At 38.3% G+C, this 13387-nt stretch overlaps 1 protein-coding gene across 1 annotated transcript in view; it reads left to right on the top strand.

Annotated features, from left to right (window-relative positions):
- Positions 1-12836, top strand: part of LOC110447858 (ATP-dependent RNA helicase DHX29-like) — a 76330-nt gene extending 63494 nt beyond the window's left edge. The window contains exons 21-29 of the mRNA XM_021493808.1: positions 223-351; positions 974-1049; positions 2080-2301; positions 6883-7019; positions 7587-7677; positions 8445-8801; positions 9985-10116; positions 10745-10841; positions 12716-12836. Of these exons, the coding sequence (XP_021349483.1) occupies positions 223-351; positions 974-1049; positions 2080-2301; positions 6883-7019; positions 7587-7677; positions 8445-8801; positions 9985-10116; positions 10745-10841; positions 12716-12774 (1300 nt within the window). The 3' untranslated portion in view covers positions 12775-12836. The remainder of the gene's footprint in view (positions 1-222; positions 352-973; positions 1050-2079; positions 2302-6882; positions 7020-7586; positions 7678-8444; positions 8802-9984; positions 10117-10744; positions 10842-12715) is intronic.
- The last annotated feature ends 551 nt before the right edge of the window (positions 12837-13387 follow it).

Below are 13387 nucleotides of genomic sequence, written 5' to 3'. Positions count from 1 at the left end.
GCAACTGATTTGCTCAGGCCAAAATGTAGTTCTGGCTTCCTAAATTGGGCAGCACAACATTTTGTTTGTATTATCAGTAGGGTGTGAAATAGGAAACATTTTTATGTACTATCACATGGCCTGACAATTTGCTGTATCACTACTGTAACATTAACCAGGTTTGTGAAAAATGACTGAGCTATAATGCAGTAGATATTATATTGAATGTGTTAATGATTGCAGGTACATGGAGTCGAGCCAGATGAGTGCCCTTAGAGAGGTGTACATCAGTAAAGCTAATGCCAAACAGAGACAAGGACGTGCTGGCCGCGTCAGAGAAGGCTACTGCTTCCGGATGTACACCAATGAAAGGTAAAGATAAATTTGTCTCCCTTTATCAATGGTAGGAGTTATCGCCCTTATCAATGGTAAGAGTTATCGCCCTTATCAATGGTAGGACCGAGGAAACTTACATCCAAATAGAGCAAAGGTACAATATCAGTTATCTCCCTTTATCAATATAGGGGAACAGATGTTCCCTTTCCAAAGACAGGAGAACAATGTCACTCACATCAAATTCTTGGGAAAAAGGTGTCTCCCTTTTTCAAAGGAAGAGACATATTTGTCTCCCTTTTAACTCTTTCACCATAATGGACTGTGTGGTAGAGTCTACTTATACTAAAGTTGCATAGGGGTGAAAGGGTTAAAAAGGTTACATGTGTATGAGCACAGGTTCAATTCATCAAAAGAGAAGGGGAAAAGTTGTGCCCCTAGTCCAAATACAGAGAAACACCTGTATCTCTAATGCCATATAGAGGAGCAGTTATATCCCTTTGTCAATGCTAGTTTTGCACAATTTTCTCGGAAGGAAACTCTATGCTGTTTTATTAGATCATACAAATTATACACATATTATGCTATGTACCTTTATGACAATTCATATCTGATTTTCGGTAGCTGTGCAATTTAAGAGCAATGTTTGTATTTACCATAGGTACCAGGACATGGCCCCTTATACTGTACCAGAGATACAAAGAGTGCCCCTGGAGGAGCTTTGTCTACATATCATGGTGAGGACAATGTTAGGTGAAAGAGGATTAGGGTTTGCTGCACAGACCAATAATTTAACTGATATAAGCCAAGGAGTCTTTGTTTTTAGACAAATATAAGTGACACAGTGGACTCGTTCTTGTATCCTACTCTAGCTGCAGAAAAGGTTTTACCAGAATTGACCCATATCTTTAGATATTTCTTTTTACAAAATAAGGTGAGGTTATTAATGAACATGGGCTTATCACAACATTGTAAAATCTGAAAAAATCATTTAAACCTTTTTGTTTTAAACAACAATGTATCATCTGAAATTTCATAGTTTGTCATTTTGAGCTCTCCCTGAGCTTGAAAACTTAATGAACTTTTTGTCTTTTAAAATTCTCAGTTGTCAGAGCTATGTCAGAGTTAGGTTTTAGAACTATTATCATCATAATAGTTACATGATAATAAAATGATAATGATCTGATAAGAATCTAAACTCCTTTGCACATTCTAGATGTGATTTTTGTAAGAACTAATGTTTTATACATTTCTATGCATGTTCCATTCACTCGATACACCTGTGATTGTTGTAAGAGTTCTCTCCTGAACAAATATTTTGATTACGGAGCCCTGTCCCTTCGTGTGGCTATCTTATGTACAGTTACCTCCCCTTAACTTCATTTTGGCTATAACTGTAACACAGCTGGGTCAAGACACTTCCATTGACCAGGTAGCTTAGTTTGTTAATAGTAGTATCACCATCTGAATTCCGATCTTGTCCCCCCTGAAGTTTAACATCTTTATTTGTTTTTCATCAATGTCCCACAAGGTGTGGATTTCTATTCAGAAAGGATTTCCCAATTTTAAGCTACAGTTATGCCATTGTAACAGTCTTTGACATTACTTTAGGGGTTCGGATCAAATAATGCACAATATTACAGATATGATATTTGTCTTAGTGCTTGTATTCATATCGACCTTGCATGTGTGCTGGTACATCGATATCCAGGTATGGAAATCTATGGAAAAGAGATTAATTTCTCAGTATGTCTTTACCTGTTACAGAAATGTGACCTGGGTGAGCCAGAACACTTTCTGTCGGAGTCCCTGGATCCTCCCAGACCCAATGTGATTGTTAGGGCGATGAGGATGCTGCACGAGGTAGGGGCGTGTCGAGAGGGGTCCCAGCTGACCCCGTTGGGTCACCACTTGGCGACACTCCCTGTCCATGTGCGCATTGGCAAGGTCCTTCTGATCGGTGCAATATTTGGGTACCTGGAACCTGTGGTAAGTAAACCAATCATAAGTCATGTAATTTAATTAATTACTTGGTTGTTATGTTTATGACTCGTGAGATTACTATACATGTAGTCAAGTGATGTACTAGTGGAGCTAAATCTAGCGGAATCAGTAACAAGTGATGTACTAGTGGGGCTAAATCTAGCGGAATCAGTAACAAGTGATGTACTAGTGGGGCTAAATCTAGCGGAATCAGTAACAAGTGATGTACTAGTGGGGCTAAATCTAGCGGAATCAGTAACAAGTGATGTACTAGTGGGGCTAAATCTAGCGGAATCAGTAACAAGTGATGTACTAGTGGGGCTAAATCTAGCGGAATCAGTAACAAGTGATGTACTAGTGGGGCTAAATCTAGCGGAATCAGTAACAAGTGATGTACTAGTGGGGCTAAATCTAGCGGAATCAGTAACAAGTGATGTACTAGTGGGGCTAAATCTAGCGGAATCAGTAACAAGTGATGTACTAGTGGGGCTAAATCTAGCGGAATCAGTAACAAGTGATGTACTAGTGGGGCTAAATCTAGCGGAATCAGTAACAAGTGATGTACTAGTGGGGCTAAATCTAGCGGAATCAGTAACAAGTGATGTACTAGTGGGGCTAAATCTAGCGGAATCAGTAACAAGTGATGTACTAGTGGGGCTAAATCTAGCGGAATCAGTAACAAGTGATGTACTAGTGGGGCTAAATCTAGCGGAATCAGTAACAAGTGATGTACTAGTGGGGCTAAATCTAGCGGAATCAGTAACAAGTGATGTACTAGTGGGGCTAAATCTAGCGGAATCAGTAACAAGTGATGTACTAGTGGGGCTAAATCTAGCGGAATCAGTAACAAGTGATGTACTAGTGGGGCTAAATCTAGCGGAATCAGTAACAAGTGATGTACTAGTGGGGCTAAATCTAGCGGAATCAGTAACAAGTGATGTACTAGTGGGGCTAAATCTAGCGGAATCAGTAACAAGTGATGTACTAGTGGGGCTAAATCTAGCGGAATCAGTAACAAGTGATGTACTAGTGGGGCTAAATCTAGCGGAATCAGTAACAAGTGATGTACTAGTGGGGCTAAATCTAGCGGAATCAGTAACAAGTGATGTACTAGTGGGGCTAAATCTAGCGGAATCAGTAACAAGTGATGTACTAGTGGGGCTAAATCTAGCGGAATCAGTAACAAGTGATGTACTAGTGGGGCTAAATCTAGCGGAATCAGTAACAAGTGATGTACTAGTGGGGCTAAATCTAGCGGAATCAGTAACAAGTGATGTACTAGTGGGGCTAAATCTAGCGGAATCAGTAACAAGTGATGTACTAGTGGGGCTAAATCTAGCGGAATCAGTAACAAGTGATGTACTAGTGGGGCTAAATCTAGCGGAATCAGTAACAAGTGATGTACTAGTGGGGCTAAATCTAGCGGAATCAGTAACAAGTGATGTACTAGTGGGGCTAAATCTAGCGGAATCAGTAACAAGTGATGTACTAGTGGGGCTAAATCTAGCGGAATCAGTAACAAGTGATGTACTAGTGGGGCTAAATCTAGCGGAATCAGTAACAAGTGATGTACTAGTGGGGCTAAATCTAGCGGAATCAGTAACAAGTGATGTACTAGTGGGGCTAAATCTAGCGGAATCAGTAACAAGTGATGTACTAGTGGGGCTAAATCTAGCGGAATCAGTAACAAGTGATGTACTAGTGGGGCTAAATCTAGCGGAATCAGTAACAAGTGATGTACTAGTGGGGCTAAATCTAGCGGAATCAGTAACAAGTGATGTACTAGTGGGGCTAAATCTAGCGGAATCAGTAACAAGTGATGTACTAGTGGGGCTAAATCTAGCGGAATCAGTAACAAGTGATGTACTAGTGGGGCTAAATCTAGCGGAATCAGTAACAAGTGATGTACTAGTGGGGCTAAATCTAGCGGAATCAGTAACAAGTGATGTACTAGTGGGGCTAAATCTAGCGGAATCAGTAACAAGTGATGTACTAGTGGGGCTAAATCTAGCGGAATCAGTAACAAGTGATGTACTAGTGGGGCTAAATCTAGCGGAATCAGTAACAAGTGATGTACTAGTGGGGCTAAATCTAGCGGAATCAGTAACAAGTGATGTACTAGTGGGGCTAAATCTAGCGGAATCAGTAACAAGTGATGTACTAGTGGGGCTAAATCTAGCGGAATCAGTAACAAGTGATGTACTAGTGGGGCTAAATCTAGCGGAATCAGTAACAAGTGATGTACTAGTGGGGCTAAATCTAGCGGAATCAGTAACAAGTGATGTACTAGTGGGGCTAAATCTAGCGGAATCAGTAACAAGTGATGTACTAGTGGGGCTAAATCTAGCGGAATCAGTAACAAGTGATGTACTAGTGGGGCTAAATCTAGCGGAATCAGTAACAAGTGATGTACTAGTGGGGCTAAATCTAGCGGAATCAGTAACAAGTGATGTACTAGTGGGGCTAAATCTAGCGGAATCAGTAACAAGTGATGTACTAGTGGGGCTAAATCTAGCGGAATCAGTAACAAGTGATGTACTAGTGGGGCTAAATCTAGCGGAATCAGTAACAAGTGATGTACTAGTGGGGCTAAATCTAGCGGAATCAGTAACAAGTGATGTACTAGTGGGGCTAAATCTAGCGGAATCAGTAACAAGTGATGTACTAGTGGGGCTAAATCTAGCGGAATCAGTAACAAGTGATGTACTAGTGGGGCTAAATCTAGCGGAATCAGTAACAAGTGATGTACTAGTGGGGCTAAATCTAGCGGAATCAGTAACAAGTGATGTACTAGTGGGGCTAAATCTAGCGGAATCAGTAACAAGTGATGTACTAGTGGGGCTAAATCTAGCGGAATCAGTAACAAGTGATGTACTAGTGGGGCTAAATCTAGCGGAATCAGTAACAAGTGATGTACTAGTGGGGCTAAATCTAGCGGAATCAGTAACAAGTGATGTACTAGTGGGGCTAAATCTAGCGGAATCAGTAACAAGTGATGTACTAGTGGGGCTAAATCTAGCGGAATCAGTAACAAGTGATGTACTAGTGGGGCTAAATCTAGCGGAATCAGTAACAAGTGATGTACTAGTGGAGCTAAATCTAGCGGAATCAGTAACAAGTGATGTACTAGTGGGGCTAAATCTAGCGGAATCAGTAACAAGTGATGTACTAGTGGAGCTAAATCTAGCGGAATCAGTAACAAGTGATGTACTAGTGGAGCTAAATCTAGCGGAATCAGTAACAAGTGATGTTTATGACTCGTGAGATTACTATACATGTAGTCAAGGGATGTACTAGTGGGGCTAAATCTAGCTGAATCAGTAACAAGTTATGTACTAGTGAGGCTAAATCTAGCGGAATCAGTAACAAGTGATGTACTAGTGGAGCTAAATCTAGCGGAATAAGTAACAAGCTATGTTTCATTTAATCAGGGCTGCTTTCATTTATCTGGGGTAACCTCTTCAAATTGTTGAACCTGAAAAGAAAGGACAGTCAAAGATGCTGAGCTTTTGAAAAATTTGGCATGTGACATGAAGAGAGAGTGGCAAGTCATGTCAGCTCAAAACTAAATGGCTTACTGTGTCCAGGTTGTGATATTTCTATATTCAATTAACGATTGCATAGCTTTAAACCAGTATATTACAACAAGCTATTTACAGGAACTCAATTTTAACACTTCTACTGTTGAATATTATACACATATATATATACTGTTATATATTTAAGGAATGATTTTTATTTTTTCAACATTTATGAGGTCATAACACCAATGGGTTTATGGACATATTGAATGAATCGCATTAGCGATTCATGTAAAATATGTCCAAAAACCCATTGTTGTTATGACCTCATAAATGTTGAAAAAATAAATATCATTCCTTATATTTACATTGACGAATCCTTTCAGTGGATCGACATAACAACGAATAAAACAAATAAACAGGGTTTATTCCTGCTTATACACGGGTGCAACGCAGTGGCGAGAACAGTGTTTTTTCGCGGGGGAATGTGACACTATCGTGAGAGATCTTAGCAACCGTCAACAACAATAACACAACAAAATGTAGTTCCATATTCAATGTTTATTTGTAGCACAGGACACGTGAATACGTGGATATTTCACAAAGCACAGTTCAATAATATTTTAAGATGTAAGAATTAAGCATCTAGGTCGGTCGTTCCGAGTGAGTGAGTTTTTGTAGTGTATTACTACGCAGTGTGATCAGGTTACTATTAGTTCCCGCGTGCTGAGATTCTATGAACACCTGTGTTATGCATTTATGAATGTAATTTTTGTCAATGGGTCTAAGCATACAGAATGTAAATATTCTGGTTTGTATGCCCTGCCACCAAAGTGGTGTAAAGATTAAGTTTTGACTTGGTCCATATGTATGTACTTCCAGCCAGTTTAGTTTTGTGTTTAGGTCAGTTTTAACTTCTTTAATTTCTTGAACTGAACAAAACATTTATGCTCATGCTCATGTTCTTTAATTTTGATGCAAGTTGTCTGTTTAATTGTAGCCATTTCCTGTTACTGGCTGAATTTAAAAAAAAAGTTTTTTATAATGTAGCCATTTCCTTTTTTAGGCTGTGGTTGCGGCTGCCATGACGACCAAGTCTCCATTTGTAGCTCCTATACAGAAACTTGACCTCGCCCAGGCAGCCAAAGTGTCGATGGCTACCGCAGCATCTGATCATCTGACAGTCTACAAGGCGTATCTCGGGTAAGTAATATAAGGTGCTTATTTTAAAGGGATGAATTTATTCTTCAGTCCGTATGGTGTGGATATAATACCATATCCAATTGTAAATAAAATTGGTTTTATTAATTTGTATAACTCATCAGATCTAGGTAACATATGGACAGTGTGTACCCCTTTATTTAGGGTGCTTAGGATGAGACAGGGTTGTGAAGAGTGGCACAGCTAGAGAGTTTAATATTGTGGTAGACCTCAGTAGGTAGGTAGGTGAAGCAAATAGGGTGGGTAGAGTGCATAAATATAGCCTGGCCAATTCAAATGAATGATGGAAAGACCCAATTTTCATTAGACAGAGATAACCACACTTCTGGTTAGGGAAAGATATCTTTGCCGTACCCTATTTCTATGTTACTCTGTCATTGGTCTCATCACAATTTTTGTCTCCTATATAAGGTGTAATCTTTTTAAGAAATTATCAGGTTTTACTGAAACTCTTCAAAAGAGGTCAACTTCAATTAAAATCAGGAATAATGAAATATAATGAGTAATTTCCTTGTAATCTTGTACTGTTAATTATGACTTGATCTACAGGTGGCAGCAAGCTAAGAAGGAAGGCGGCCATGTTGAACAGCAGTACTGTCAGAAGTACTTCCTTAGGAGGAATACACTACTGGAGATAGAGGTCTGTGCTACTATGTAATAGATATATTTTTTATTCTTTATCACAAATATTGATCATTTCTTATGCTTATAGATATTTGATAGTAGAAATACAGTCAAACTTTGATGTTTTGTACTGTGTGGAACCATTGGAAAAACTTTTCAAAAACATCAAGGCTTCGACTCACAAATGTCAAACTTTTAACATCTTTTAGATCCTTGATATACATTTGTACTGCACAAGACAGAATGTCAATGTTAAATGACTGAACACGAGTCATGAACTATAATTTGATATCTATAAATATTGGATAAATTTGAAGCTTATGAATATGGTTAGAACAATATTTGTACATGTATTCATGCACTGTAGTTTGTATGTTTATGTGTTAAGATTATCCCGGAACATTTCACTGTTCTTGCACAGGTAATCAGCCATTATATTCATTACTGATTTTAAAATGTTAGGATTTACTTTCAGGCCCAAGCTGGTTGTCACCTGTACTGTTCTGTGTGTGTGTGTTGGGGGTCATGATGTCTTTCCTTTTGTTTTGATGTCTTTGTGTAGTGACTCTGAGGGTTGTGTATTGACCATTTGATACATTATTTTCTATTTTACCAGATCTTCTTATTTGAAAACAAGCATTTACAATTCTAGAATTATCTTGTTAGTTTGGTCCCTTTGGACATTCAGACATTTCAAAAGTTCAGAACGGTCTAGAATGAAATACTGGCATAAAGAACTCATTCAAAAAATAAACAAAATGTTTTTATCTTTGCATATTTCAGAATTTATCAAACGACTTAATGCGACTTGTAAAATCTATAGGATTTGGAGATACTAGACTTTCACAAAAACAGAAAACAAAAATTGAACCTGGATCTGTTCTTCAAATAAGTAAATCAACAGTTGGAACAAGTACCGACATTGACTCAAAAACAGTCGCCATGGTGAAAGCAGCCATTGCTGCTGGCCTGTATCCAAACGTTGCCAAGGTAACATACAATGCCCCTGTTGATGCCGCTGTCCATCCCCGCAAGAACCACGTGTGTATCGGTGAGACCAGCCAGGGCCCGGCCGGAGTACATCCCTCGTCTGTCAATCGGACACTGGCAGCCAATGGGTGGATAGCCTTTCAGGAGAAGGTCAGTAAATGCAAATTATGGGGAGGTTAATTAAGCCCACTGTCTTCTATCTGTGATAAATTCATGTTTACAACTAGCACACCTTTATTTATAGGTCACCTGAGCCAAAGGTTTAAATAATAACAAACTGAGGTGAGTTTTCATCAGTTGTTATCAGTCATTTACTTTGTGGACATCTATTCAAACTTTACAGGAATCATCATGTGTGAAAGGGATATCAAGTTTTAATTATGGGGAGACCTGGAACTTAGAAAGAGGAAATCCAAGGAGTCCATATATTTGCATGATGTTTTCAAAAGTTCCTTCTTCTTTAGATGTTTGAATACTATAGCCGAATGGTACGGTATGTTTATATCTGTTTGGATAAAGAATGTAAATTTTAAGCCCTTTGATTTAGGATCAGTCCAAAGTTACCTTATATCTTATAATGACATATACAGGCATTAGTTTCTTTCAAACATTGCAGGAATCATCACTGGGCAAAAGACATGTCAAATTGTTCATTTGGGGTTCTGATCGTCCAGGACTGTACATATGTGAAGGCATAGTAAAATCCTGGGTCCCTTCATTTAAAAACTATCCTGTCCTCTGCCACACAAAGAAACAGCATGGTGCTAATTAGCTGGTACAGCCCGTTGAAATGGGATCTTAATGCATATCAAAAACCAAGGAGACTACTTCATATATCGTAGTGTTCATATGCTATTAACTTCTTTCAATTGCATTACATTGATACATAAAATAACAAAAGGGGCCGTAGTGGCCGAGTGGTTAAGGCACATGATCATCTACGATCATTAGCCCTCCTCTGCTGTGTTGTGGGTTCCAGGGCTTTGTGGGTTAGTCGCAAGGTACTGGCTGTAGGTTGGTGGTTTAGCCCTCCTCTGCTGTGTTGTGGGTTCGAGGGCTTTGTGGGTTAGTCGCAAGGTACTGGCTGTAGGTCGGTGGTTTTTCTCTGGGCTGTCCTCCACCAGAATCAGACACATCCTTAAATGACCATAGCTGTTACAAGCACATGAATCACATACAAACTAAACCAAACAATAACAAAACACAGGAGGAATCCAGCTTTAAAATTCATTATAGAATTCACGAATATTCTGTTACTTAAGTAAACAATACCCGTTAGGTATTTGCTATTTGCGGCTATTTACATGTACATGCATTTGTATTATATTTTTAGATGACGACATCCAAGGTGTACCTAAGGGAGGTGACTCTAATCTCTCCGTTCTCTTTGTTACTGTTTGGTGGTGATATACATGTTCAGCATACAGAACAACTAGTCACTGTGGATGACAGAATTACTTTCACGGTAAATATGAAACTCATTATTCGTGTTACTTTATCAGAATTTTCTTTAGGAATTAACTCCTGAAATTTCATAATGAACTTTTCCAACCTTTGAAGAGTTCAAATGTGTTTTCAGGGGTGAATGAGTTTAACAATACTGCTACTTAGCTGTAATAGTTATATCCAATACAAAAGAGTTCTGCACTAAGATGCCTGTAAAATAACATTTATAACTATTACAGTACTTTTTATTCCATTAGTTACAAATAATGTACTTGATACCCTTTTTGAGGGTATAAGAATGGATGTATCATTGATTCTTATAATGCTTCTTGGTTTCCCCAAAACACCATTTTGTGGGTACATGAATTCGTGATTACGAGTACCCATTCATACGGAGAAAAGTTTTACGTCAAACTTGTAATTCCTTCCTGGACATATGAGTTTACCCACGAAACCCGACAAAAAATTGGGATTTCCCAGTTGACTTCAGAACCATGGCCAACATGAACATTTCCAAAACAAGATCAGTGTATAGAGTTCCAACGCAAACATTTCCACACCCAAAAATTATCACTTTTACTGTCAGTCATTGTATCTGCTTGATTTTAACTGAAACACCATTTTGAAACCTGTATCTTCCTATCCAGACATTTGCTAAGACTGGGGTTATGTTCCGAGAATTGAGGAACTTGTTGGATAAACTTCTGGAAAGGAAATTAGCAGAGCCTTCATTAGACCTGCTAGGTAAGTGTGTAATAAATATACAGAGGTGTACCCAAGCCTCAGTAAAACTTGAAACAAATAACTTGTATTTGTCTAATTTTCTTGTATCATAATTCGACATGAAATATACATATCAAAGCGCTTTTATAAATCATGATCTGAATTTGTGGGAGAAACTTATCCACACATCAATCAGTCAGAATCAATATCTCAGTAGTTTCAGGAGATGTAAATACGTTTTCTATTTCACATGGTCAGACAAGCTAAGTGACCTTATGCTGACTGACGTTCAGCTTTTTACTTTAAACAGCTTGTTCTGAATAACCAGGAGGTCAGGGGTGATGATGTTTTGCTATTGGCATGCTAGGGTTAAGAGCTATCTAGTTTGTCAAAATGAATTACCCTGATTTGCACCTAGATAATGCCCTCGTTTAACTATAACAAGTCCATGGTTATTTTTAACACCCACACTAACAGATAGCCTCTTCTTATCGATAAACTCAAATTCAGCTATAAAGGACATGTCAACTTTACCTCCATTTCAAGTTCTTCTGGTGTTTTTTTTTTTTTTTTTGTAAATGCAGGACTTTATGTCAAAGGGCATATATTCTGAAAGATAAGGAATGTACAAGATTTATACTTAGTAATTTCCTGGATAAAAGAAATCAGTATAAGGTAGATTTTTCCATATTTCTGGTATATATTATTATTATTTCAAGGTGATGATAAGATGATGTACTGAAACTTCATAATAAGTAGAAAGGAAAGGATAAGAGAGAAATTATACAAAATGAAATATGTCAACAACAAAAATAAAGATGACAAAAGTATTAAAAGAATGATAAACAAAAAGAAATAAAATTCTTAAACCGAAAAACAGAATGAAAATAAATTCTGATTGCTTTTAAGTGGATGGTTATATACAAAAAAAACATGCATATACATTTTACATAGTAATATCATGGTTATATAAATAGTCTACAGGTCATACAAGTGCATGCGATAGAAAAAAGTATTCAGCTAAATGATACATGATCAGGGGTGAGAGGCTTGTCGTTATGTCAACATGAACATTACTGTGTTGATTAGCAACTCAAAGGTTTTCAATAGATAAACTGTTATGTTGCAATTGGCCACCAGTAACTTTCGCATAAGGCAGTGTCATGTATACGTGTAAACATGTGATAAGAAATGTTAATACTCAAATTTCATAGCTTTGTACGATATCCAGGGGTTACACTCACTTACGTTATCTCCCCTCCCTCCACCCCACCCCCTCCCTCAGCTAAAAAAACCCACCTGACCAATCACTCGGCTTATACCTGTCCTTTAAAGATTAAAGAAGAGGTCACACGACTTCAAAGCCATCAATTTTATCGTTACGCGACCACGAGATTCTTTTAATGTACATTAAATCTACAAGGTGGCGCTCACTGAGCCGTAAATGTTTCTATGACATCAAAGTGGTACAGAGAGGGAACGTGAGCGTAACAGCTGGAGTATTTAGGGTGAACTTTGTATAGCTTTGTATCGTTCTCGATTTTTGTCCCAGGTTACCCTAGAGCATATTTTTAGAAAATCTTCCAATTTTTCTTTTCTTTTTTTAACTTTTTTTTAACGGTTTAATAGACCTACTATTCAAGCTTCCGTTGCATTGGTACCTAGTCAGCTAAAACTGACCATAATCGCAGTCTACAAAGTTTTGATCGGTCGCCTGTTTATAAATTATGGAGCCTGCGATAATGGTCAGGTTTAGTGGACTAGTGGGTACTTTACTGTATGAAAATATCCAGCTAATCACATGAGTGGAAAAGTCCGCTCTAGTAGCGGTTTTGAACGGTTGAACAGTCCTACTTTTTAAGCTTTGACTTACTAACATTCGACATTTGTTGCAGGTGACAAGGTTATTGTGCTGATATGCGAGCTGCTGTGGTCGGAGAGGTCAGGAAGATAATTGACAAGTGATACATAATTAATAAAAAGAAAATACTAGGACATATATTGCTTATGTTGTTATTATAGAATGTTAGATAGAAAAACTGCAACAACCCAATCAGAAATCTTATTATGTTTGCAAAGACAACAGCACCCGAGAAGGCAATGAAAACCATGACGTCATTAACACGAAAACAAAAGAAAAAAACCGAAACAAAAGCAAAAGAACCTCTGGAAGGCTAAATGTATCCAGCTGCTAATGGAGCATTTGTCATATTGTAGAACGGAGGTTTTCTTAAATTCCCTAAAGCAAAGAAACCTTGGAGACTGCACCAACTTGAGAGGGCATCACATTGCTATCTTAGCTAGTAATGTCTATAATCTCATCCTCCCCAAGCGTGTAACTGTAGCCGTGGGCACTCTACTGTATGAAAAAGTAAGGCGATCACTTGAGTGGAACAGTCCGCTCTACGTAGCATTTGTTGACATTGGGAAAGCGTTGATAATCTGTACCGTGCATCACTCTTGAAGATCCTTCATCAATAGAGTTTCCTGCGTAAAGTGGTTAGCATCGTCCAGTTCTACGTTAACCTAACTTGCTGAGTTATTCGAACCAACTACCTGACATGCCT

The sequence above is a fragment of the Mizuhopecten yessoensis genome, unplaced genomic scaffold (assembly GCF_002113885.1).
Source record: "Mizuhopecten yessoensis strain PY_sf001 unplaced genomic scaffold, ASM211388v2 scaffold3627, whole genome shotgun sequence".
In the NCBI taxonomy this organism is placed as follows: domain Eukaryota; kingdom Metazoa; phylum Mollusca; class Bivalvia; order Pectinida; family Pectinidae; genus Mizuhopecten; species Mizuhopecten yessoensis.
This window is presented reverse-complemented; position numbering and strand designations above follow the sequence as displayed.